Source organism: Thermobia domestica, chromosome 2 (genome assembly GCF_964235325.1).
Source record: "Thermobia domestica chromosome 2, izTheDome1.hap1.1, whole genome shotgun sequence".
In the NCBI taxonomy this organism is placed as follows: domain Eukaryota; kingdom Metazoa; phylum Arthropoda; class Insecta; order Zygentoma; family Lepismatidae; genus Thermobia; species Thermobia domestica.
The window spans coordinates 211175006-211201866 of NC_137455.1; the positions used below are offsets into that span (position 1 = coordinate 211175006).

The 26861-nt window shown below is 32.7% G+C and overlaps 1 protein-coding gene across 3 annotated transcripts in view; it reads right to left on the bottom strand.

Annotated features, from left to right (window-relative positions):
* LOC145678374 (neuronal acetylcholine receptor subunit beta-3-like) overlaps nt 1-26861 on the bottom strand; it is a 282154-nt gene that overhangs the window by 31198 nt on the left and 224095 nt on the right. For all 3 annotated transcript variants that reach the window (XM_081748447.1, XM_081748446.1, XM_081748448.1), the window contains exons 2-6: nt 22678-23130; nt 10908-11056; nt 10011-10055; nt 8118-8227; nt 1277-1490 (exon numbers count right to left, since the gene is read on the bottom strand). In XM_081748447.1, coding sequence (XP_081604573.1) covers nt 1277-1490; nt 8118-8227; nt 10011-10055; nt 10908-11056; nt 22678-23130 — 971 coding nt within the window. The remainder of the gene's footprint in view (nt 1-1276; nt 1491-8117; nt 8228-10010; nt 10056-10907; nt 11057-22677; nt 23131-26861) is intronic.

Below are 26861 nucleotides of genomic sequence, written 5' to 3' on the forward strand. Positions count from 1 at the left end.
ATGATAAGAAAATGTTGTGATCTTTAAAAAAATGAAGAAGAAGAACCTTTCATGGTCCCTATATGCCTTAAAAAATAATTATTGAATGTTCATTACGCCATTCGACTCGATGTATATATGCACGCCTGGGGGACATACCGTTCCACTTATCTAGACTAAACTTTTAATTGTCCGGGTATACTTCTATAGGATGGACCATTTATCTTGATACGTCCTTGTAACTTTTAAACTACTAGATTAAAAAAAAAAGCAAAAAAAAAAAAAAAAAAAAAAAAAACGCTGAAATCATTTTTCACAAATTCCTTTCATTCTGTATTGTCTCTTATTATTTCATTTCTTAATCCATAATATTTTTTATCATCAATTTCATGTTTACTTTTTAGTTTTTTCTTTACATTATTGAAATATTATACTTACGTAAATTTATCATCTCATTTCCTTTTCCACTTCTCAGTCTTTATCTATCTTATACTCTAATCAAGCAATCTTTTCCATTAATTTTATCATCTTTCACCTGAATTATTCTCTATTATAAATTTTGTACCACTGTCACATGACCTTATTCCAAGATGCTTTTTGTTCTTTAATCTTCTTTCTTTTTTGTTCTTTTTCTATTTTCCCTAAATTATTTGATGAATAATTTAGAATGAAAGTGCTTATACTGTACCGTTTCGGGTAGGTGTGTTACATTTACACTGTCTTATGAAGCGAGTTAGAATTCGAATTTACTAAAATCTTGAAACCCTTCTCGCTTCAAATCTTTCCTAAATTAATTATACGTAAAGTTGTGAGACACTGTAATCGCCTTTTCACCCGAACACGATTGATATACTTTTTTATCTCAGTAATTAGCTTTAATGTAGTCATTCCTAACTGACTTTTCCCAAAATTAATATTCAGTTAAATCGCATTATCCTGGAAACGACATTTTTACCCAATTTTAATGGTCTTTTAGGCAATCACAAGAATTTTCAAGAAATAAATATTGCCCAACTTTTTTTATTCGTCTTGCTTTACCTACGTTATTGATCAATTAAGTTTAAGCGTTAAGAGTTTAAGCGTGAGATAGCTAGCCTAGAACCATTCTAACATTTTAATTGGCGAAGATTTAATTGAGTAGTAGTTTTTGAGTTAATGCAATACATACATATACATTCACTCTTTGAAAAAAGAGTTCCATATATTAGTATGTGTACGAACTAGTTTCCTACAAATGTTAGTTTCCACTTAAGTTTTCTTTTAGAAAATTCTATTTTATTACGTGTAACCTACTCACCTGACTTCCATTTTCCAGTAAGACAAAATCCATTAATCCTTGTTGAGACCAAAAGCCTAACTTTAATTTGCAGATTTGTGAATCATATGGCCAAGATGTGACATCAAGGTCACAAAATGCTTCAAATTTTACCGGTGGTTCCCACCTCACTCTTCCTTCATAAGAAATTCTCACTAGAACGTTTCCTAGAGGATCAATTTCAGTTCCACCAGCACTACATAGAAAATATTTAATAATTTATTACGGATAAAAATGGTATGATTTTCTTAACAATATTATAATAAATAATTAATAAACTATGGTTCATTTAGCTTCCAAAGATGCCTGACAAGCTAGATTATGAAAATTTAATTGGATGATGCACAATTTGCGCATCGATTATCAACCCTTTTATTTTTTACTTTCTTGTCCCACAATTAGATATTTGTCTACTGAAATATTTCAAGATGATAAGTCACATAATGTATTTTTTTTAAATGTGTCCCAATGCTGAAAAAGGTAGTAGTATCGTTCTTGGCATTGATTTTATTACTTTCAAATTACAGTAAAGTATTTTTTCGTTTTTTCTTTTCTTTTCTTTTCTTTTTTTCTTTTTTTCTTTTTTTATTTATTGAGCGAACTATGCTTATTGCAATGTGACAGAAAATATCAAGGTAAGGTAAATCACTGGTTATTGATCACATGGAATACATTATAATAACAATTAAAGCTAAACTGAATAGTGTTTCTTTTTCTTGTGTTTTAGCCTATATTTCAAATACTTCCCGCGGGCACTCGGGACTTACGCTTAACACTTTCGTCCATGCAGGTCTTCACATAGCTTTTATGTAATAATAATGGTGTCTTTACATATATATTTTTTCTTTAATATATTATAATTTTGTTACTGTAATATTGAAGAAAAAAATTAATATATATTTTCGATCTGTAATCTTCTACATTGCATCTGTCATTCATCACGATGTAAGTTTAAACCCCTGTATATTATTTCCGTAATTTGTTATTTGTTTAAGTATCTAATTGAGCAACGTTATACACTTTTATTTTCATTTTCTTTTCCTCCAGATATGATGTTTCTTCGAACAGATTTTGCAATCAACTGACACACCATCTTTCGCAATATACCTTTTGTCCTTCTAGCTCTTTCAACTAGTAGGTTTGAAACCTGTCATACTTCGAAACAAAGTTTGACTTATTCCAGAATACCCGCACACAATTACGTGTATATTGTTCACTGCAATCCAGAAACACATATTCTTTTCTCACTTGTCGTTTGTTTTGACTGTTGTTCTGCCACTAAAGAAAGGGGAAATATCCATCCCTAGTCAAGTTCGCCCTCATTTCTCTAAATGAATGGTAATTGCTGCACTGAGGAATCTTTTATATCCGTTAGAGACAACTCTCAGCTTTGTCAGGTTGCCAAATCCAACTCTTTAACTATTAAATAAACTATGAAGTGTATTAACTATCAACTGACCCATTTAAAATACATCATATGACAAGCATCCATTGTCTTTACCAGACTTTAATCTTCTTATTCAATTTTGATGTAAGGCAAGTCAAATGCAGTGTATCCGAATTATGTAACTTACTTAGAGAGTACAATTTCTACTATACGAGGGATAAACCAATTAGCCTGTCTTCACAATATATTTACAAACATAACAAAATATCGTATATCTAGTGATATAACAGTCTTTCCATTAGCAGATCATGACTGTGTCTGGATTAAAGTAGGTTCCGTAATTGTTAGGAAATGTGTAATTGAGGAGAGTAAAATAATAATTACAAGATCAATATCCGATGAAAGAATTTTACATTTTCGAAATTCATTGAATAGTATCAATTGATTGAATGTATTAACTGGATCTACATCTACGAAATTAGCTAATAATACATTTGAGCGTTTCATGCAAGTTTTATTTGAATGTGTTTAATACATGTATTCCTCAAAGGAAAGTTAAAGTTAAGAATAACAAAAAAAAAAAAAAAAAAAAAAGTAAAAATACTAAATGGTAATGCAAATTGGCATACTATAGAACTTGCGATTATGAGACGTACAATTATGTCATTATTGGTATTACACATTATGGATAAAAGTGTAAACACAAAGAAAAGTATTTGAAAGCAAAAAAGGATTATAAATTTTCGTTAAATCAAGCAAAAAAAAAAAAAAAAAAAAAAAATTAAAATGTAGCAAAAATTGAGGCAGCACCCAATAAATGTAAGAAGGCCTGGAAATTAATTAACGAGGTAGCTAAAGTTGGTAATAATAATAGGGATAGTATACTCATTTCTCCTGATGAATTTATCACATTCTTTGTTAAATCGGTTGAGGAAATACGCAAAAATACAAATATAAGGGTTTCTAACATTACTGAGCCGCATGCTAATAAACTGGTGCAGAACAATTTAGTTTTTGCCGGTGTAACAACCACAGTTGTTTTAGATATTGTTAAAAGGATGAAGTCCTCCGATAGTGTTGATATTTATGACTTATCAACAACTCTTATTCAAAAAGTAATTGATTGCATTTTTTAAAGTCCACTTACATATTGCATAAATAGATGTATAAATGAAGGATTTTTTCCCGACGTAGTAAAGCTGTCTAGGGTTGTTCCAATTTATACATCCCAATTTATAAAAAGGGAGACAAACATTATACAGCTAGATATCACCCAGTTTCGCTAATCCTTTTTTTTTCGAAAATCATCGAATACATTATAAAAGTATAGTTACGCGGTCATTTGGAACAATGTAATATACAGGGTGGCCCAAAAGTACTGATCAGCTCACTGTATTTCATATCATTTCTTATTGTTATCAAACAGATAGACCTAGTTTCTTTATTATTTGTTCTTAATGTCTTTTTACTTATAACATAAGCTCGGAATAGCAGAAGCAAATAAACCCATAAACTAAAACGTTGTAATTGATCAATGCAGAGGTGTATACCTACTTTTGGGCCACTCTGTAATTAATGATTCACAGTTTGGATTTCAGGCTGGAAGGTCTACGGTTGATGCTATAGACTCATTGGTAAGCAAGGTTTTACAAGTTTTTCAGTCCAGAGGTTTTGCAAAGGCATAATCTATTTTTAAATAAACTGGCGTATTATGGTGTAGGAAATGCTGATCTAAATTTATTCAGGATTTAACTTAAGGATCGTAGACAAGTGGTATGTGTGGGAAGGGAAAAGTCACAAGTTGCCTAGATTGTTTATTGTGTACCGAAAGGCTCAGTACTTGGGCCTTTGCTTTTTACTCTAATGGTTAATGATTTACCAAATTGTGTAACTAGTCACTCAATTTTATATGCAGGATGGCACAACATTTCTCAGCGTTAGCTACGACTTGGAAAAATTAGAAGAAATCACAGAAAGTACATTATCTCAAACAGGATCATGGTTAAAAGCGAACGGTTTTTTCCTCAATGAAAGTAAAACGAAACATTTAAAATTCAGTTTAAGAGATATGGCAACCGAGAACAATTTGGACAATGTAAAAAATTTTGGACATTATAATTGATAACAAATTATTATGGGACTCTCGCATTCAATATATATTACAGGAAGACTTTCTAGAGTAATATATTTGATAGAAAATCTGAGAAATCAGGTACCACAGAACTATGTAAGATCCGCATACTTTGCATTTTTCAAAGTATTTTATTATACGGTATACTGTTATGGGGAAATGGTTGCCGTGTGAATGACGTCCTGTTGTTACAAAAAAAAAAAATTGTTAGAATAATGACGAATGTAGAGAATACGTGCCATTGTAAACCATTATTCATAAAATTAAAAATAATAACGGTAATCAATTTGTACCTAGATATATATACATAATGTGTTGTACATCAAGGGCAAAACGTCTGAAATACACTATAGGCATGACATATACTCATATAACACCAAAAATAACAGGCGTGTCAATATACCATATTTAAGATTGACAAAATCACAAAATAGCTATGAAACCATGAGTGTAAAGTTGTATAATAAATTGCCTATAAGACTGACAACTACCTATAGATAGTTTCAAAAATAGATGATACTCCTGGTAAGTTGAAACACCATTTTATTCAATAGATGAATTTTTGGAATGCGATAATATTTAATTTTTGTAAGGTGGCAATATTTAGGTTAGGTTATTCTGGTGAACTTTACTACTATAGCACTTATTGTAAATAATGAACAATCATTGTTGCAGTGCTCTTATTGTAGTAAGATATAATTTGACGTCTATGGCTATGTATCTGATTCGACAATAAAATTTATTATTATTATTATTATTATTATCAAATTCATGTGTAAATTTGATTGATTCACCAGATGACTAATCGTATCAAAAAACAAGGCTCTTCTGTTTATTTAAAATACTTAAAGCTCCCTCGTAATTTAATTGCGAGATGCAAATAGCATCGTCACTCACTGACGCTTCCATATAATGTTGCTTTCGACCATTGCTGAGATTCGAGTTGTCATTCACTGAAGCTTTAAACAAATGAAGAAAACCGCTGATTTAACTGGCCACTGAACGTAAATAAATCTAATTGACGTAAATGCATTTGGCTTAAATTTTCTTTATTGTTCGAACGCGTGTTTGTTTCTTTAGATTCATTGCACAGTCACTAATAACTTGCATTGAGCACCATCTGAGAATTCTCAAGAATGTTTTGTAAGCTTGCAATTTCTTTGCAATTTCTTCATCAAAAGTTTCAAAACTCTCGTTGTAAATCTCCCAACAATAGATTGTCTCAGATATTCTTCCGCCCTTTACGTAAACAAATTAACTATTTTATTTACATTGAAGAGCAAATATTATTATTGTGTGGTGCGTTAATATGCTACATTGATGAACTATTTCAGCAAGGTTTCACATTGTCTTATGAAGGATCGTAATCTCTTATTTCAATACTGTGTTAAAAGACTTCAATTCAATTCATATTAATTTATTGGCTGTTTCTCACCTCAGCAAACAAAGTTAACACAGTATTTTATAACCCAAATCAGGCGCGCACTCAGAAATTTTTGTTTGTAGGGGTCCAAGGTTTGTGGGTGTCCAATACTACAAGACACTAGGTCTAATACATTGAACTAATGTTCTTCTTTTCCCGAAAAGGGAAAAAGCAATTGTTAATTAGGCCTATTTCTCTGAAAAAAAAAATAAATAAAACTAGATAAAGTGTAGTTTCACTAAGAAATGTACGAAGTATTCGAATTTTTATTGCGGGGGGGAGGGAGGTGCAAGATCTCGGATTTGAAGGGTTCACAAAGATTGGATTAGTTTCCATGGTCTTCATAGAACATTGGCATTTAAATGAAAAATTGAGTTTGTGTTCGGGAAATTTGGAAATAAGTTTACGTTAGTATGAATATTTACAGTGTGTAATTAACAGAAGCTACGCATTATCTGCTCAACAGCAACTTTCAATTATCTTGTACTAGATGGGTAAGGAAGCTCAATATCATTGTATCGGCAACGTATACTGAGTAGAAACACAATAGTTTGTTTAGAGCAATTCATTCAGTGTTGAACACTGTTGATGTCTTGATTGTTTCCCCATGTCGTAAGTTAGCTTCCAAATATAAGGGAGAAAAATAATACTAAATCTGAATTTCAGCAAGAAAAAGAATGAAATCAGAGAGAAAAATATCGATCAAACACTCATAAAACATTAGTTACACTTTTCTTCTGAAACTTTTGGCCAGAAGTTTGTCTTTTTCTCGAGCTTTTAAAACAAGAAATTTCTTTTTAATTTTTTCTCCTTCTTTAACCACCCTCATATATTATTAAAGACGAATCTATACGAAGGTCGTGTTTATACGAAACCTTAGTCTTGGACCTCATACATGACAATAACAGAGCAATCCCGGCTTCGATCCCCGGTTGAGACACTCGGGCGAAAAGATGTAAGAGATTTTTCAGCATCCATCCTGAGTGAGATTTTTTCTGAGTTTTCTTCACTCATAGTATGCAAATGCCGGGATGGCACCTAATATAACAGTCCCAGGCTGCTTCCTTCCTTGCCCCCTTCCCCAGATAGTGTGCTCGCCGAGGAACGTCATCCCTCATACATGATGGGCTAAGGCCACAGATGCCGGTAATGCCCAGAAATATGTATAAATAAATAAATAAGTGACAATAATTCACTTGGAGCGGGCCAGTCTAACAAAGAAGTAATACATGAAAACTTATCTCTATCAAGACTCTACTTATTTCAGGTCCGCGAGGCATTGCTCCGTTGTCTCAGCCTAGCTGTGCTCCTAAATAAAAAAGTAATACTAAAATTCCATCTTATGTCCAAAGTTATTGTGTGATTTTCATACTCGTATAATTTAAAATGCTTAGAGCATACCTGTCTCTAATGAAGTGTATAAAGTGAGTAGCAAATCGTTTTACGTACTATTAGTTAATATTATTATATAGCACCTTGGTGTCAATTGTATATACACTGTATATCACAGTGTCTGTATAATGTTTTTAAATTCATAGATGATTTGCATATCTTTTGCACTCGTTTCATGCCAAATAACCTTTAGAGATTTTCTCATCAAAAGTCAACCAATTTTTTTTATTAAAAATGAAATTCAAGATTAGTTATATTGTACTTTATGATATAAATATTCGACGCGTCAACATTGTCTCTCTACAAATTGAATGTTATTTTTCTTTTCATATTAGGTTTATTGTCTGTGTGTCTGAATTTTAGTGCATTGTAGATTTAAGCATTGAGTTTGTAAAGTGGTTTGTATTATCATTAAACGTAAAATATATATATATATATACCATAACTCTGCCTTAACAAATGGATATAATAAATAAATATTTTCCCTTACTTGTTGTGAAGAACTATTTCTGGTTGCCATATTTCATGGTCTGCTGCGTGCATCCACATGATTCCACTATAATTATCAGGGTTCCATCGTAGCTTCTCATCTGTCCAAATCTGAAATACGATTTTGCAACATTATAAGTACTAAGTTAAAGGCATTTTTTATATAATCTGTCAATAATCAACGTATATATTTATTAATTGTGTCACAATGCATCACATTGGATCTGTCAAATTGCAATTATAATTACATTCTACTACAGCCAGAAATGTATACCCGAACTCGCCAATAATATAAAAACAATTTTAATAAAATATGTATAGCTTTTGATTACTTTTCTTTCCAATTTAATAATGTTTTATCGTCTTTTAGTGCAACGTAACGTATTGTAACCGAATCTCCTATTTATAAGTGTGATATTGTTTGATACATATTGATTTTATGTTGAATAAAATGAAGTGACTTCTTTTACGTGTATCATTGTAATTATATATGTTTTTACTTTACATTAACTTCTGGAATTAGTTTTCGGTTATATATAAACTTGTAGAAGAAATGTAAATATACACTGCTTTGATAGGATAATGAGTGCACTTATTTACAAAAATTACAGAGAAAAAATTGTACGAAAAATAAATTTTTAGTTGGATAAAATATTGAGAAGCTATAAAACTAGGTTTCTAGTTAATCAAAGCTACACAATTAAGTATTTCCATAAACTGAAAAGTTTATGATAATCCAATCATCACATTACAGACAGTAGGTAACATTTCGTTACATAAACTGTTTTCAATTATACGAAGGGAAATGAAAGGAAAGAAAAAGAATATAAATAAGAAAAAGAATAAGAACTAAAAGCCCCATGTTTATAAATGAGATAGTAAAGCAAACTAGAATTTTAACAAACTGTTTCAAGTTACTCATGCATGGTGCAAGTTGCTGCCTCAGCTTTAACAATTTTCCTTCTGATAGCTCATAACTTGAGTTGATAAAAGTAATAAATAAGTTTCTGTCTGACAATACGGTGCTGTCAAAAGGAAAAATTCGTTATTCTGTTATTCCTTCAGCAACGTGTAAGTTGAAAATGGTAACCGTAGTTTCTCATTCACGCGGAAAAAGCTGTACATTTATTTTAAATTACTTGTTGACTCGGTTTACTAAAAACTTATGTTTTCACACTTTCTTTAAAAAAAAAAATGAAAACTCAACTATGTTACTTCTTAAAAAATGTAAGGAATACATAATTATATCTTTATCACTCATCTTCGTGTTTTCTGTGGACAGATGTTTGTAAATAGTTTCAACTGTGGTATTTTAAGGGAAACTTGTTCTTGTGCACCAAGGATGCGATACAATTGCGTAATTTGAATATTCTATTTCTTATTCACATATTGTTTCTCTGTCCATCCTTATAAATGTATCTTTTCGTAACACAAGAAAACCAATACACTTTTATGTGTTTCTGTCCTCCTTACTCTCTTTTATTATTGAAAATCCTGAGATTTGTGTATCTTTTGTCGGTGGTTCAGTGGTAGAATGCTTACCTCTGGTGCTTAGGGTCCTGGTTCGATCCCCGGCTAAATAAACAAAATCGTAGAGTTTTCTGTATTAGAATGTTTTATTCGATGCAACAACCGATAGAGTTTCTAACTGCAGTTTGGAGGCTCTACCTCATACTAATTTATCAAGATTAGAGGTGTTGTATAGTTCTGAAATGGTAATCATTATATAGTCATGTAATAAGTCTATGATATATATTCATTCCACTTACACTTGTCTTTTACGTGTTGCAATTTTTACGAACAGCGGTGCATAAATAAAAATAAACACACATAAGAAATAAAATAGGAGAGTTAAGTTTTGAAAATATACGTAAGGTCGGTCGTTACAACTTACCATTTCAAGTGTTCCTTGATGTAGAAGAGTGAACTTTTTCTCGTCCTAAAACAAAAATAAGAGAAATTCATAGACTGTTCATAATTTTTGAAGAAAAAATAATAAACAAAATGATACATTGAAATGTTTTAAATTGAATCGGTCGTTACAAGAAAAATTAATACCTCAGTTTTCCTACAAGGTGTATTTATATATTATCCATCACTTGGTAAATAGTTTTCCAAGTTGTCACTGTTAATGAAAGAATCTCATACAGAGGAAAGTGTGGTCAAGAATACTTAGTTGGTATTGAAGTGTATTGAGTCTAGATTTTAAAAAAGAGAAAAAAATGTTGGTTTCATTCTTTTTTTAAAAAAAAATAATAATATGTTACTTCGTAATAGTCTGAGAAACTCCGCAGTACAAGTACATGTATTGGTTCTGAAATAAAAATTGTTAAATTTAGTAGAGGAAAAGATGTGGAAAATCGTAAAGGACAGGTAACATAGAAAAAACAATGTAAATTATAAATTATATTGAGAAATACGGTCATAGCCATAGTCATAATGAAAGCTAAGCAGAATAAAATCGTATTATTTGAATCGCTGAGTGAAAAAAGAAATAAAAACTCATCCTAGGTTAAGAATTAGATCATAGGCTAAGAAGAAACGTGAATATTACTCCCCTCTCCCACTCCTCAAAAGGAGTAAATGAAACAAAGGAGAAAAGTGACTCAGAAAATATTTATATGGAAAAAATAAAAAATAAAAGCTAGATGAAACGAGGAACCAATGAGCAAGATATTGGGAATACTATAAGAAGTAGAATGTAATTTTAAAAAAAATGTGGAAAGTAGTCAGTAGACACAAATTCATAAAATTAAATAAACACAAAAATCTATTAATATTTGATACTTACCAAATCAATATGCTGAGTATTAAGTCTAATATGAATCGTTGTTCGATCATCATACTTGATTACTGGTCTTGAATATGGATCATAAGAAGACAATAGGTCTTTTCGAAGTTTTTCTATTGGTAATAGTTCCCGCGTGACTGTTTCTGCTTCTGTAGAAGACAGATTAGTTGAAATAATTAGTCATTAAAATAGGAGTAATGGAAATTCCAATCAAAACATAACTAAATAATATATCTGTATACATTGGAGTAAGACTTTGACATTTTCACATGACACGTACTAAGTTCATATTAAAAATAAAAACAAAATAAGCAGCATATTAAATGCACAGTAGTTTCAATACTTAAAAATCCAATTTTATGATATTTGGAGGATATAATTATTATATTAGGCCTTGTTTCCATACTGCACTAAAACACAATAACACACTGAGCAAGGCTATGTGATAATCAGCCTTCATCAGACTTCCACTCCTTCTGGCTGCTCGGAAGTTGGTCATCTCTTTTATACTCTCTGAAGATCAACTTTTAAGTCTTCTTCGTACCCTCATCCACATTTCATAAAAAAACCATGGAGGAAAGAATAGGAGACCTAAACACAGATGAAGAACAGAGGAAAAGAGAGTTAAAGAAGTTCTGGACACAACTAAGGAGAAATGGATATGGTGAAGAGGATAGGATCAGAAGAAACATAGCAAGAAGAAGAAAACAGAAGACAAGAACAAAAATGGATTTGTTATAGAAAACCTAGGCAAAAAGAAGAAGATAAAGAGAATGCTTCGAAAAACGAATTAGGACGTACAGGAAAGCAGGAAACAGAATAATTGAAGTGGTCAGAAAACCCAAAAGAAAAGCAATAGTTAACAAAGGTCAAAGGGACGTAAGCATATAGCATAAGCATAAGAATATATATAAGAACAATTGGTTCTAAATTACCTTGGATCATTTTTTAAGAAGAAATAAATTCATCCTTCCTGATAGATTTTCACCACAAGTAATAGTGATGATTGGTGAAGCTTCATAAAACATTACGTCATATTGCATGAAAGTTGGGTAATTTTTATATAAGTTACCATGGACATCGTTTTGATATCATGTAATGTGTACGCCAAAATTCTAAAGTTGATTTTGAATTTAGTCCTTTTAAGCTTTTTATTTTCCATCAATTTCATTTTGAAGTAGTGAAGATGGTTAGGAAACCTTAAGGAAACTATATGACTGTTGCATCAAAATCGAGTAATTTCTAAGAAAATGTTTGTGGAGAATTATGTATATACGCAAGCTTTTAACTTGGATTTGTCTTGTTTTACCCCTTTGTCATAATAGGTTTCGACCTCAAATAACACAGTTATTCCCAAAGTCTCAAAGAAAGCACACTGCAAGTTTCATTGAATTTGGATGTAAGTCTGGATATTCTTAGATGAGTAGCTAATACTTTCTGATTACAGTAATACACTTATTTATTAACACTAAAATAATATGTTACAGTTTCAACAGCTTAACGTTATCGAAATTGTAACGTACCATTTTAATTTTAATAAAATAGTATATTTCTCTGGTCAGAAAGTATTAGTTATTTATATAAAGCCAGATGAATATTGCAAAAAATATTGTAAAACTATCTTGCAATTGCATGTTGGATCGAACAGCAGAAGCTTACTTATGCCTATTTCAATTATTTTTAAGGACAATAACTAAATAACATTTTCTACAATTTTGAGATTATTTAAGTTCTTTCTTTGTAAGTTTATGAAAAACTAATTTCAAAAACTAGGAAAATGCAACTTGTTCAAATTCCAGAAACAAGTGTCTAAATAAGATAATATAGTCGGGAAGGAATATTTTTGGTTAATAGTTACGAGAATCAAATGAAAACAGCAAAAGTGCCACATTTTTTTCTTTTGCGCGTTTCGAAATTTGCAAACGCAGCTCTTAACGTCTCTCCAAGCTGATAGTACGAATCAGTACCGTTATGTAGGAGCTGGAGCTGAGTAATAACGGCTTCAATATGGCAGCACTACTACGCAGTTGCACCAAGAAGAGATAGCGTGGAGTTCCATTTTTATGGAGTAAAGGTGTGAAATCTGTTGATATTCACCGAAGAATGAAGACGAAGTATGAGGATGCCTGTCTGTCACAACGGCAAGTCTACGAGTGGTGCAAAAAATACACAGAAGGTACGACTTTGTTGACTGATGCTCCCCGTCCGGGTCAGGCTCATCGAGTTGTGACAAAGGAGTCCATAGCCGCAGCAGATCGGCTTATTCAGGAAAGCTGGCGTGTCGCCCTGACTGAAATGGCTTCCTTGCTGAATGAGTTTCGGTTCAGTACAACACATAGTGCATTGCGAACTCAGCTACGGAAATGTATCCTCCGGGTGGGTTTTTCGGCAGGTATCGCAGGAACTCAAAGATCGTCAGAGTGACATATGTCAAGAGCTGCTAAGGCGTTATGAAGAGAAGGGTCACAATTTTCCAGCTCACATTATCACCGGGGATAAAAGTTGGTGCACCATTTTTAATCGGAGACGAAATGTGCAAGCAAAGAATGACAATATTCTTCTTCACCGAAACCAAAGAAGTTTTACAGCCAACCTCTACAGGGAAAATAATGTTGACTTTATTCGGGGATAAGAATGGTTCTATTCTGGAACACTGCATGCTCCCATATGCCACAGTTACTGCTGTACCTACATCGACCTTCTCAAGAACTATTTGAATTCAGCAATACACATAAAGCGAAGGGGACTGTCGAGTGCAGATATTTTGCTTCAACATGATAATGTCTGTCTTCATTATGCTCGTGCATCCATGAAAGCTATCGATTACCTACGCTTCAAGTGCCTCTCACATCCGCAGATTTGGCACCGTCAGATTTCCACATCTTTGGTCCATTAAAAAAGCATCTTGAAGGGCAGAAGTTCAAGTCTGATGAATACATCTAATCAGCTATGCACAAGTGGCTACAGCGTCGACCAAAATAACTTTTCTTACGTGGTATCAAAGCACTTCCTATGCACTGAACTGAATTAGGAGAGGACTATGTAGAAAAATAATGTACAAGCAAATATTCTCCCTGCAGTAAAATAGTAGGGAAAAATAATTGCGATTTTCATTTGATTCTCCCAAACTCCAGTTCATATGACTCGAATTTTCAATATTTTAAACTGACAGTCAGCGATTCTTTAACAGTGCCTTACATAAGGAACTATCTGGGCGTTATCAATCAAATTTAAAATCTATTTAAAACAGTAAATACATTTATTGAATTATTTCCTTCTATGGTTGCAAGTCTTCAAGATCTATGTTGCACAGATAGAACCATCTCATCAAATGCTTGTACTCTTCTATCTGTTATTGAGAAAGGGAGTTTCATGTAGCGTTAATTATTTGTGAGTATGTTTTTAGCCTCATACTACCTCCGCCAAACTACCTCCAAAATCCACAAAGTGATCTGTCATCTTCCCTCAGATATTCTGATGATATTATCAAAAACTTAAACAATAACGATATTTGGATGCAACTAAATGTAATCTGCAAGTGTTCTGGATAATATATGAAGGATAAGGGGAAAACACAAGGAATGTCCATGTATGTGCTTTTTCGGGTGCTTTGTCCTATCTGTTGGTGACTCTTGGTACTATTTGACTGTATATCAGGCCCGTGCTGGCCCACCGGGACGTGTCCCGGTGCGCCCTCCGGAATATCACAATATAAATAAAGGTACAAGTTTTTAGTTATAAATTCTTACAGTTTTATTGGTAAAGGACCCGTGAAAGGTGCAGTGTGCCCTTTACATTAGGCGCCCTTCCGAGACCACATCAAAGATGAACGATTTTATTTACTCTTCTGTATAGCACAGTTCTGTACAATAAATACACACAGTTACTGTTTGCGAAGAACCCGTGAAAGGTAAAGTGCGCCCTTTACATAAGGCGCCCTACGAAACATCACATTATAGATAAGTGGTTTTAGTTATCCTGTATACGAGCTTTGTATAATAAATTCAAATAGTGACTGGTAGTACAGAACTTGTAAAGAATACAAGCGCCCTTTACATAAGATGCCCTGCGAAATATCACATTATTGTTTTTTTATTTTATTCTTCTGTATTTCAGTTTTGTATTATGAATTCATACAGTTGCTATTGGCAGAGAACAGGTAAAGAGTATAATCACTTACAAAAATATTATAAAGTTATATATCTATGAAACGAAACAATGTGATACATCAAGAATAGTTCGGATAGTCAAATGTACGATGCATTTATGTAATACTACACTGACACTAGTCTCTAATTTACGATTTTTACGGCATCGAAGATTTCACAGTCTTAATATGCATCCATATATCCGAGCATATTGATTGTTCCTGTGTGTTTTAAAGCAGTGTTCGGATAATCAGTACCTGTTGTATTTCTGAAATATAGCTGTATTAATTTCCATAAAATGTGGTCTTCCTGTCACCACAGCACGGCGCGTCCTCAGGTCGAGGAGAAGGCCTCTGGGATATAGAGGTTAGCTGCGAATATACTGGGTAAGCAGTCGCGGACAGACAAGGGGTGATAATCCAGCTTGAGAATTTGGTATGAGGCTAACAACCTCACCCTGTAAAAAAAAAAAGGGATTGTTCAGATAAGTTCGCAGAATCCTCTGATCAGAACTGATCACTTGGCACGAGCTCAGCAAAGTAAAATCAACATGAGATCTGGAACATGAAATATAAGAAGTTCCTATAGGACAGGCGCGTTAAAATTTGTAAAAAATGAGTTTAGAAATAGAGGTTGGACCTAGTGGGATATCGGGAAGTTAGATGAAACGGAAATGGAGGAGTCAAGTCGGGAAATTTTACGTGCTTTTACGGGGAACAAATTAAAAATTACCAACTAGAAACAGGACTTTCCGTTCACAATAGGCAATTACATAGGTTGAATTTGTTAATGATAGATTTTCTTTTACTTCCCTTAAGGGTCGGTGGTGTAATATTATTGTTTTAAATGCACATACCCCAACAGAAAATAAGAATGGCGATTTTAAAAAATACAGTTTTTACGAAAGAATAGAACGGGTATTTGATCACCTCCTGCAATATCATATGAAAATTCTGTTAGGCGGTTTCAATGCGAAGGTAGGACGAGAGGGTATTTTCAAACCGATTATAGGGAATAAATGTTTGCATAAGGAAGGTTGTGACAACGGCGTTAGACTCGTGAACTGTGCAATATCCAGTAACCTTATCGTAAAGATTACAAAATTCCAACATCGCGAAATTCATAAATATACTTGGACTTCATTAGATGGAAAAACACATATTCAAACTGATCATGTTTTAGTAGACAGAAAAGAACAGTCTAGCACAACTGATGTTCGGTCGTTCAGAGGAGTTGATTGTGATAGTAAGAGAGGACTATCGTTGAATAAAGGAAATATTCAATATCTGAAAACGGCGCGGTTTATTTTATTTTTTTTTAAAAAAAAATAGAGGAGAGTAACGTGAGAGGGGAGCCAGATTGAAGTGTCGAATAGATTCTCGGTTTTTAGAAGGTTCGGAGTGCAATAGTGTTCAAGATACTTGGTTGAAATGAGAGAGAACATTAAAATTTCAGCAAAAGAAATATTGGGACACGCAGAAATACATAGTAACAAACCATGGTTCAACCAGGAGTGTACTAAAGTAGCAGAGAAGAGAAAACAGAAGAAACAGCGTTGGCTACAAAATCCGAACGAAATAACTACATAAAATTTCATTGTCATCTGGCAGAAAACTTCTAAAACTTTTAGAACAAAGAAACGCGACTTTCGAAAGTTAAAATTAATTAACTTGAAGATAAAAGTGAAAACAAAGACATTCGGGACATGTATAAATGCATCAACGAACTTAAGGAAGGTTATCAACTTCGTGCTTATATATTAAAGAAACCTAAAGGAGCAGTTCGCACTGATACAGATAGCATCTTAAATAGATGGACAGATTTCTTTGACGATTTGCTTAACACATAGCCAAAAACTAATGGGCGTGGAGAAAGTGAAATGCATGCAGCATAACCGTATATTCCAGAACCTAACCAGACAGAAATAGAAATCGCTATTTAAAAAAATTAAACACACATCTCGGGTGTAGACGAAATTCTGGTTGACTTAATTTTAGCTGGAGGGGAAAAATTGTAGAGCAAGATACACAAACTAATTCTCCTTATCTGGAACAATGAGGCATTACCACAAGAGTGAAGAGAATCAATCATTGTTCCAGTTCAGAAGAAAAGCAGCAAAACAGATTTAATAATTATCGAGGCATTTCTCTTCTGTCAACATCCAATAAATCCTCTTAAACATTGTATCAGCAAGATTGACTCCATACGCAGATGAAATTATTGGAGATTATCAGCCCGGATTTAGGTAAAATCGATCAACTATCGAACAGTTATTTACCATTCGACTAATACTTGAAAAGAAATGAGAGAATACAACATCCTGACATCAATTATTGACTTTAGACTCTGGTAGGAGGGAAACATTGTACAACATGCTTACAGAATTTGCAATACCGAAAAAGGTAGATTAATTAAGATATGTTTAAATGAATCCCAAAATAAGATTCGAGTAGAGAAATTCTTGTTCATGAGCTTTCGCGTTAAGGATGACCTGAAACAAGGCGATGCGCTGTCGTCATTATTATTTAACTTTGTTCTGGAGAACACTATAAGGAAAATCAAAGATAGCAATCAGGTTCTAGAGCTGAATTGTATTTGCCAGGTTATGGCGTATGCTGATGATGTAAATTTAATAGGGAATGATAGAATAATAGAAAGGAATGCAGAAATCTTAATTAACGCTTGCAGGGATATAGGCTTAAAAGTTAATGCAGAGAAAACTAAGTTAACGGGAGTTTGGCAGGATCGTAATTCTTCATTTTATGGATGCGTTAAAATACCAACTTATATTTTCTTGCGACAAAGTGGATACTTTCAAATATCTCGGATCATTATTAACAGACCAAAACCATAATCACTAAAAGATTTGATATCAACTGAAAGCGGGGATTTCGTGCTATTATTCAGTTAAAAATCTTTTGTTGTCGCTAATTCTGTTGAGGAGTTTGTAGCTCAAAATATAAAACGATAATCATGCCTGTTGTGCTGTATGGTTGCGAAACATGGTCACTGACTATGAGGGAAAATCGCAGACTGAAAGTATTTGAAAACAAGATTCTTAAACCAATATTCGAACTTCAAAAGGAACGGGAATGGGGAAAGGCGGAAACTTCATAAGGAGGAACTGCATAATTTTATACCGTTTACCAAATATTGTTAGGGTCATCAAGTTTAGAAGGCTCAAATGGTCAGGTTATTTAGCCAGAATGGAAGAAATTAGAAACGCTTTCGAAGTTGTAACTGGAAATCCAAGTAGAAAAATGACCGTTAGGAAGACCGAGGCGCAGATGGGAGGACAATATTAAAATGGTTCTCGCAGAGATTGAAATATAAAGTAGAAACTGGGTTCAGTTCGCTAAGGACAGAAATCAATGGAGAGCTTTTGTAAACGCGGCAATGAACCTCCTGCGTCCATAGGCGTGCTATATTAAGTTGTTGATACATTCAGCTTCTTTTTATTTGACAGAAATATTATTACAGGAACTAAAAAGTTTTTCTTTATAAAGAAGATTTCGATTCGAGGTTAGCTATTTACGTTAATACTAAACCAAATTTGGTGGTGATTTTGATATTAAATGGCACCCATACTTTCTTTCAATCAAAGTCTCTCTCTCTCTCTCTCGATATATATATATATATATATATATATATATATATATATATATATATATATATATATATATATATATTGTATGGGCGCCCTTTTAGTAGACTTGTCCACCGCCCTCATTAGTATCCCAGCACGGCCCTGCTGTATATGCCATGCATTCGTAGATGTAGAAATGTCCATGTAAAAAGGGGCAAAAGATTTAACTAACCCTATTCTTTTTGCGCGGTTTTCAATATTAAAACGCCGTTTTTTCGAAAATGCAGTTTTATGACATTCCTTCTTTTTTTCCCTTACCCTTCGAGAAAGCAAAATCCGTGGCAGATAGTCTTTAATGGCAGTTATTGACATTCCTCGTCAAACAATGGGTCAAGCAAACAGAAACAACCACCTCTCCAACTTTCTTTAAGATTTTTTTTTCGTAGAGCAATATTTATTCCTTGTTTAGATGTACTCATTTCAGGGTTAGTTTATCTGTTTGACAAAAACAGAGACATTTCGTCTGTAATTGATGTTCTGGTTCCCAAAAATGTTAATCCGAAAATTGTAGAAGATATTTCTAAACTGAAAATGTTTTACGATAATGTGACATCAGATTCAGTTGTGAAAACTGAATATTTACTGTGGTACAAAAACTGGCAAGACGTAATTGAAAGACCAAGTGAAATTATGGCTATTTTGGACGAGTATGACAAGAACTTTTATCCTAACATACACCATCTTTTGTATATGTTACCAGCGTTGTCTGTTTTAACTGCAGAAGTTCAAAGATCTTTCTCATCACTGAAGAGGATAAAGTGTTTTCTTCGAAACAAATCAAGAAATGAACGTCTAACTGCACGGAGCTAATGTCTGTTCACTACTCTGTAACGTTTACAGCTGAAGATGTTCTGGATGCGTTGGCAAAGAATGAACATAGAAAGCTGCTGTTATAGATGTAATTTCAACGCTAGTGTTATTGCCTGATGATAAGGAGTGAACTACAGCTGATGTTCAAGGTAAAATTCAGATTTTATTTTTGTTCTTACGTCTGTGATTTTATGAAATGAGGAAGGAGGCAGTTGTAAAATAATTTCTTTAATATGTATGGAGTTACTTACATTAGGATAATTCGAAGGTCTGTATACTGATATGAACTTCAGATATTCTGATGTCCAATATCTATCTTTTTTCAATGTATGTTTTAAAAGTTTTCTATATTTTGACATTAATAATTATAAATTCAAGCGTTTATTGTACATTAAAAATACTGAAAGTTAGAGATTTATTATTCACAAGAAATGGTACAGATAGAGTAAGAATCAAGTACTATTTATAGAAAATTAAATCTGTGTTGTTTGGGAAAAGGAATTCAAAATCTCCATTTTCAGATAGAGACCTTATTTTTTTCTTATTTTTTAATTACTGATTTTGTTAGTAGCTTGAGCTTACAATATAGTGCTGCTCTCCAAAATTTATTGTTCAGATATTAAGAAATAATAATCAATTGTCACTACCATCCACTAACAAAATGGGTAAAAATTTCTAAAAGTCTTGATATGAAAATTGAGTAGGGGTAAGGTGTCTGAGTTTTCCTACTTTTAAAAGTTAATGTGAAGTTGCTATTTCTGTGTTTCTTGGGAAAAAGAGAACAAGGGAAAACTCGTTATATTGACTCCAGTCTGAACCAAGCATTCTAGTTTTCACAAAATAAAGTTGTTGTGAACTTGATATAGCAAGCTAGAATCATGCTTACTGAATCAATTGAATATGTTCACGTAAAATTCAAATAAAACTCGTGCGTGAATTATCCTTGATAAAATAAAGAAATCCTTGATAATGAATTTTCCTTGTATTTACTTAAAGAATCCTACAACAGATTCAATCCATTCATGAAAATTATAACCCCATTTTTCCTTACAAAACATGTTTTCTGGAAGTTTGGAGACATAAGTTTCTGCCTCAGATTTTCGGTGATACAGATTGACCACTATTAGTGTACAAAATGATTAGTTTTCTCCCTTATTTCTTCAATAAAAGTTCGAAATGGTTCCGGAAAGTCATATGCGTGCCCAATACCTTCACCACGGAGATCTAACTAGTGCAAATTTTCACTGTTTATACAGTATTTGTATTTTATTTATACTTTACGTATTTAATCTGATTATCAATTTTTTACTTACCAAACATGTTATGCACAAGCATAGAAGGTCTATCTATCTGACATTTTCTTAAGCACCCAATATGCTATTCGTGATGTTTCGTTGAATCTCAATGTGTGAAAATATTCGGCAGAGACAAAATCGAATCCGGCTTATCACGATGACACGTTAACTACTACGCTATAACCAAAACACTCACATAAACAAATTTGGAGTCTCATTTCACTCTGTTTTACTGAGTGAAAAACTAAGTACCATTGCCAAAGAAACTTCTTTCGCAATATTGTGTTAACATTTGAATAATAAAATTGGACATTTCTGATATTCCCAAATTATATTATCAGGAAAAGCAAAGGACATGTTTTCATTCTGTATATATTGAGCTATCCTATATTTAATCTAAACTAAGCCCCAATTTCCTCTAGTATTGACTTAGACTAAGATCATATAGAATAGAATAGGATATTTTATTGTCGTCAAGCTTTACAAGCAATAGATAAGTCCAGTGGCGTAGTGAAGGGGGGGACAGAGCCCCCCCCCCAAAGAGGTCCGACAATGTAGTTTGGTATATTGACGTTTGTAATTTTTTATATATTTTTATGTTTATATATAGTTTTTGTTTGTAATGTTTCTATATGTACCTATAACAGCACTTACCCCCCCCCCCCCAAACACACATCCTGGCTACGCTACTGGATAAGTCTAATTAGTACATAAATATAATTATGGTTATTCATCAGTAATAATGATCAATAATAATATACAAAATTCATTGATGGTTAATGTAATAACAAAATATAGTAACCTTATAATAGTAATAGTAATAATAATTAGAATAAAGTAACATGATAAATTACAACACTCTTCCTGTAAACTCTTCAATAAACTCTTCAATTGAATAAAACGGGTTCGAAATTAACGAATTGTACTTCTTTTTTAAAGCTTTTAATGGAAAGTGCTATATGAAGGTTGTTAGCTTATTAAACAACTTCGGGGCCGCATGTGGCATTCCAAAATGTAGCCTTCTGCTTCTGTGTTGGATACGTCTATTTCAATAAAATTTTATTTTACATTAATTAAAATAATTTCAAGATAAATGCTAATAAATAAATAAATATATAAAATGAAACATCTAAAGCTGTAGGTTTTATATTCATGCGACTGATCTTGATATAAGATGACTGTCCTTTAGGAATTGCCGAAATTTTTAATAGGAACTGCCATTTTCCTCAGGGGCGTTGTACAGCAAACGTAATACATCATGTGGTATCCATCGTTCTGGTATATAAGTATGAAAACAGAAACGTTTTTTCTAGTAATAAAAATATATACAAATACATTGAAGCAGTAGAAAATCTATTTAATGCATCACGTTATTCAAAATTGCATCTCGTTATTAGAACTGTTTATAGTCTGAAGATGTTAACCATTTTCTTCATTTGTACCATTCAAGAAAGTTTCAAGTAATTTCAAGAAAAATTTCAATGTGATTCTGTTAAAGTTCAAATTTTTAACAGCGTAACTTCTGTTTGTCATAATATCGAGGTATTTGTGTATATTTTTGTTATTAGAAGAAACCTTTTTTTTATATATATATTTCTATACCACAACGGTTAATGTCATGTGATTTCATGAGTTTGCCATAATGCTTTAAGAAAACGCCACTGAGGTAGATGGAAGTTAACATTGAGAATTTCGGCAATTACTATGTGACAAACACATACCAAAATTAGTCTAAGTGAATGTTCTTAATCATGGGTCAGTTTAATAAGATATGGTAATATACCTTCTACTTCTTCCTTATATCTATTTGCTAGGTAAAAATTCAACGACGTAAAGGAAGAAATTGTTTTATTCTATAGACAGTTACTTACCAGGTTTCTCTGGTTCACAATTGAACTCCCATTTTCCAACGACAGATGACCAGGTACAAAAACTAAAATATCGCGGGAACAAGGGATCAGAATCAGAAAAATAAATGAAAGGAAGTTCATTGCCTTCTTTTCCTACTTGGAGGAGACCATGATCAAAATTAATCCAAAATCCTCGCATCTGTATTGGTGACACTATATCTGGAGTCTTTGAAGTTGCCTTGGTTTGCCTCCTTCTCATTCTTCTGATATCAGAATATGTGTTACTACCAGCTCCAATAACTATTTCGTATACTGGCTCCATTTCTGAAGGAGAAAACGTTGGTGACAATAAAATATGAGCATCACTTCGAGCACGAACTTTGAAAGTCAGCAGAAAAGAGTTGTTTCCTTGTTCTGGTATAATCCTGTAGAATTGTTTGTATCCATATCCAAACGTGTACGTAATATTGCATCCTGGAAGTATAAAATGAAAAATATTGAGTAATATAACATTGTGCAAGTACAGGGAAAAAAGAAAAGAAAATTATCTCATATTCTGTGTTGAAGAAACCAGTTAGTATTAGTTGTATTTATACTGTTAATACGAAAACGAACTATAAGGGAATTCAGGAAAAAGATTTTAGAAGAGCTAATTTATTTAATAGCAATTGGAACCATCTTACCTATGCCACCTGTATGCAGTGATTTATTTGTGAATTTTGCAGAAGGGGGGAATGTTTATGCAAGATTGTGTCCGTATAACAGAATAACTTTAAAGTCGGGTTGGGAGAACGTTATTTTTAAACCTACCTACTTTAAAATTATGGTACTAGTTTGATAGGGGGTTCCCAAGTTCTTAACTTTTTCACCTTTTTAAAAACAATTTCATGATAAATACGGGAGGTACGTTAGATAAGATTTGGTTTGGTAGATTAGTTTACATGTGTTACCTTGCTACTTTTCGTCCTACTGCTGAAGACAAGTGTGCAGCATCCAGTAAAAGCCCTATAGTTCCATTGCAATCTGCACAACTTGTCGTAACAAGTGCCACACTCCTACGTGAATCAGTTTTGTTATGACAGGTATTTTTTTAGTCCGTTCTAATTTGGCCTTTGAAAACCAAATTCCTCGCACGAACAATAAATACGATAAAAAGTAAGTTTACTTTGGGCAGAACAGTGATAGGTGCACATACACTTAAACTTGATTTTATTAAATAGAAGGGGAAAGACGGTATTAAATGTCATTCCTCATATCATAAGTGAGTTTTCGCACTTGCTCATTCTACTTAATAAAATTAGATTCAGGGGTGTGTGTAACCCTAGCACGGTTCTGCTGAAACTTCTGGTCAACAATACATACTGGTATTAAAACGAATCCAGAATTGAACAAAGACTGTAATCTGATTTCCGACGAATCATGAGCATGTATTAAACAATTACCAATATGATGCTACCTAGGAAAAAATACTTTACCTTTTCCTTCACTTTTACTCTCGCAATTGAAACAGCCATTGTAGCCTACAATATTTACAGTTTTTACAACAAAATCAAGGAAGGATTGACTGTCGATTTCACTTTGAATTAAGCTGAAGCGTGACTTATCTAACACTGTCTTTAGAAATTAACAATATTTTCCAGCGTACCTCACTTTAGAATAGTGAAGTAATAGGAGGTTGGTTTACATCGGATAACGTCTTTTTCAGTTGGTTTGTCCACTTTTTATCCAGCTGAAGGCATACTTTTCTGCGTTGAAAGAAATCATGTCTGGCCCATTAATGTTTATGGAAAGAAATTCGATTTTTTTTTTTTTTTTTTTTTTTAAGATAAATTGTTTCTAGCCTCAGATGCTGTAAATTTAAGTTGGAAAAGCCTCTCTCGCACTCTGCAGAAAAAACTAAAAGCAATTCTATGAACAATTTTTCGGGAAGCAATTCGCGACAATAAACATACTGAAAAAAAACATAAAGAATCGCTACTAAAACATGAAGTTGAATCATTGCACTTCAAAACAGTTTATAGTTTAAGAATGGGGGAAAATATCTTCCCAGGCTGGGAAGACTGAATTAAACCTGGAGACAGGGAAGTCAAAATTTAGAAGGGGGGAAATTCCCAGGCTTCCCTGGCTACAAATAAATCACTGCCTGTATGTAAAACTAACGCTTTCAAAATTTCGGCTGAAAATCGTAAGATTTGATATTTAGGTCTACAGATTGTGAAAATCGCAAACTTAAGATCTTGAGATGTTATTATCAAAACGTAATAAAAATGAAAATATGATAGATACAAATGACTGTTAGATGTTGTGTGTTGATAATCATTATGTTTGCTCTTTATTATATAAATTATAAATTCCAACTAAACGTTTCATAAGTTAAAATTTAATTTTGTTTGGTCAAAATTTATACTTATGTTGTTTATTTTAAGGAAAATTGATTCTAAAACTTGTCTTCACCTGTTTGAAGAATCTAGAGTCATAAGTTATGTAAGAGTACGTTTTTGTTTGCCCTAAAATGTTTATAAAACTATCACCTGCATTTTCATCCCTCTTTTTTCTTCCTTCTCTAATGCGTTCACTAATATTGGTGTTAATATTTTATCACGGCGAATCATAGATAGTCGAAGGCAGGAAATTGAAGGAAAACAACTTTCGGTCAATATGTGTAAAATGTAAACATTATATTTATTTTACATAAAACATGCATTTATTTAGTTTTTCTCTTTTTTCTTTCTTTTCTTTTTTTCCTGCTTGTTAACATTTCTCTGCTTAAAATGGCAAAAATTACGCTGTATCTAAGAATTTGTTCAATAAATAAACAAAACGTAAATAAATAGAGAAAGTACTAATTTAAATTGAGAAAATCTATACAACGCCTCACACATCGTTAGTTATTTGCTAAGGTATCCATGTACACTCCGCATAAAAAAATTGCGACAGCTAACTCCTGCAGTTAGGCAACCCAATATACACCGTCTTATCCCATAATCGTGCCAGGTAAAGAGAGCACCTCTCTCTCTCTCCCTTCCTTCTCTCCTATACTAAAATTAGCTAACAACATGAGCGCAATTCTAATTTCAAATTACACATGAATTAGTTTCGATAAAATGAAATAATATAACCGAGACGAAACAAGATTCATAAGTTGATGTAGGGAGAAACTGAAACGCACACAATAAAAAATTGAAACCAATGAATGTCTATTACACAGACATTCAAAAATGAGGCACAGAGAGACAGAGAGAGGGAGAGAGAGAAGAGGAGAGGAGAAGAAGAAAAAGAAAATGGAGAACAGATAAAACTGTGAAATTCAAACGTAGTAAGAAAAGAACCTAACATTATAAAGTTCCGTTTCCAGAAATCCAACAGTAATATAGAAATAACGTTTGTTTTTACATATTATTTCAGAACTATTCGAATATATAGAGGATGCTTTAAACATTCATTATGCCACTTTCATAATGGATAGCATACTCAATTTCCAGTAGAACTATATATCTCCGAGACAACTTTGTTTAACAAATTTTGTAGTGTTTCTTTCTGAGAACGATAACACGAAAAGTGTATACTGCAGATCAATGATGTCTTTGGAATGACCTGATAATTTCCTTTCCCAACCAACATTCGTAAATCGTTTCTATCATGATAAAAGTGTTTGCTTCCACATTCTTATATATTGCTTCTCCAGTATGATAAGTCGATACTTCACACTCAGTGTGTAAAAAAATTAACTAGGGCGTTAACAGGATTTGAACCTATGTTAGATAGCTGTAATATTTATAAGGCCATTACGTTACTTCTACACTATCGAGCCACCTGAATTTACAAGCCAAATATTATACTTTAGCCGTGATCTTTGGACTGAATCAAAGTGGACAACGAAATTCATTTATTCAACGGCCTAGAGAGAAATTAGTGCCCGCTAATAAAGGAAAAACATACAATCCAGGATAAATTACAGAAACAAAACATATTTTGCAGTAATTTCGCCATGCAAGTTCAAAATACGTGAATAATAATAATAATATTAATAATAATAATAATAATAATAATAATAATAATAATAATAATAATAATAATAATAATATTAGCATCAATTACCCGCTTCGTTGGGTTAAATTGAGAAAAAATAGTAATATGTCCCGTTACTCAGTTACTGTTTAGTATTACTAAAGCGCTCTTTGATATCGGTCATTGTCGATGAGCTT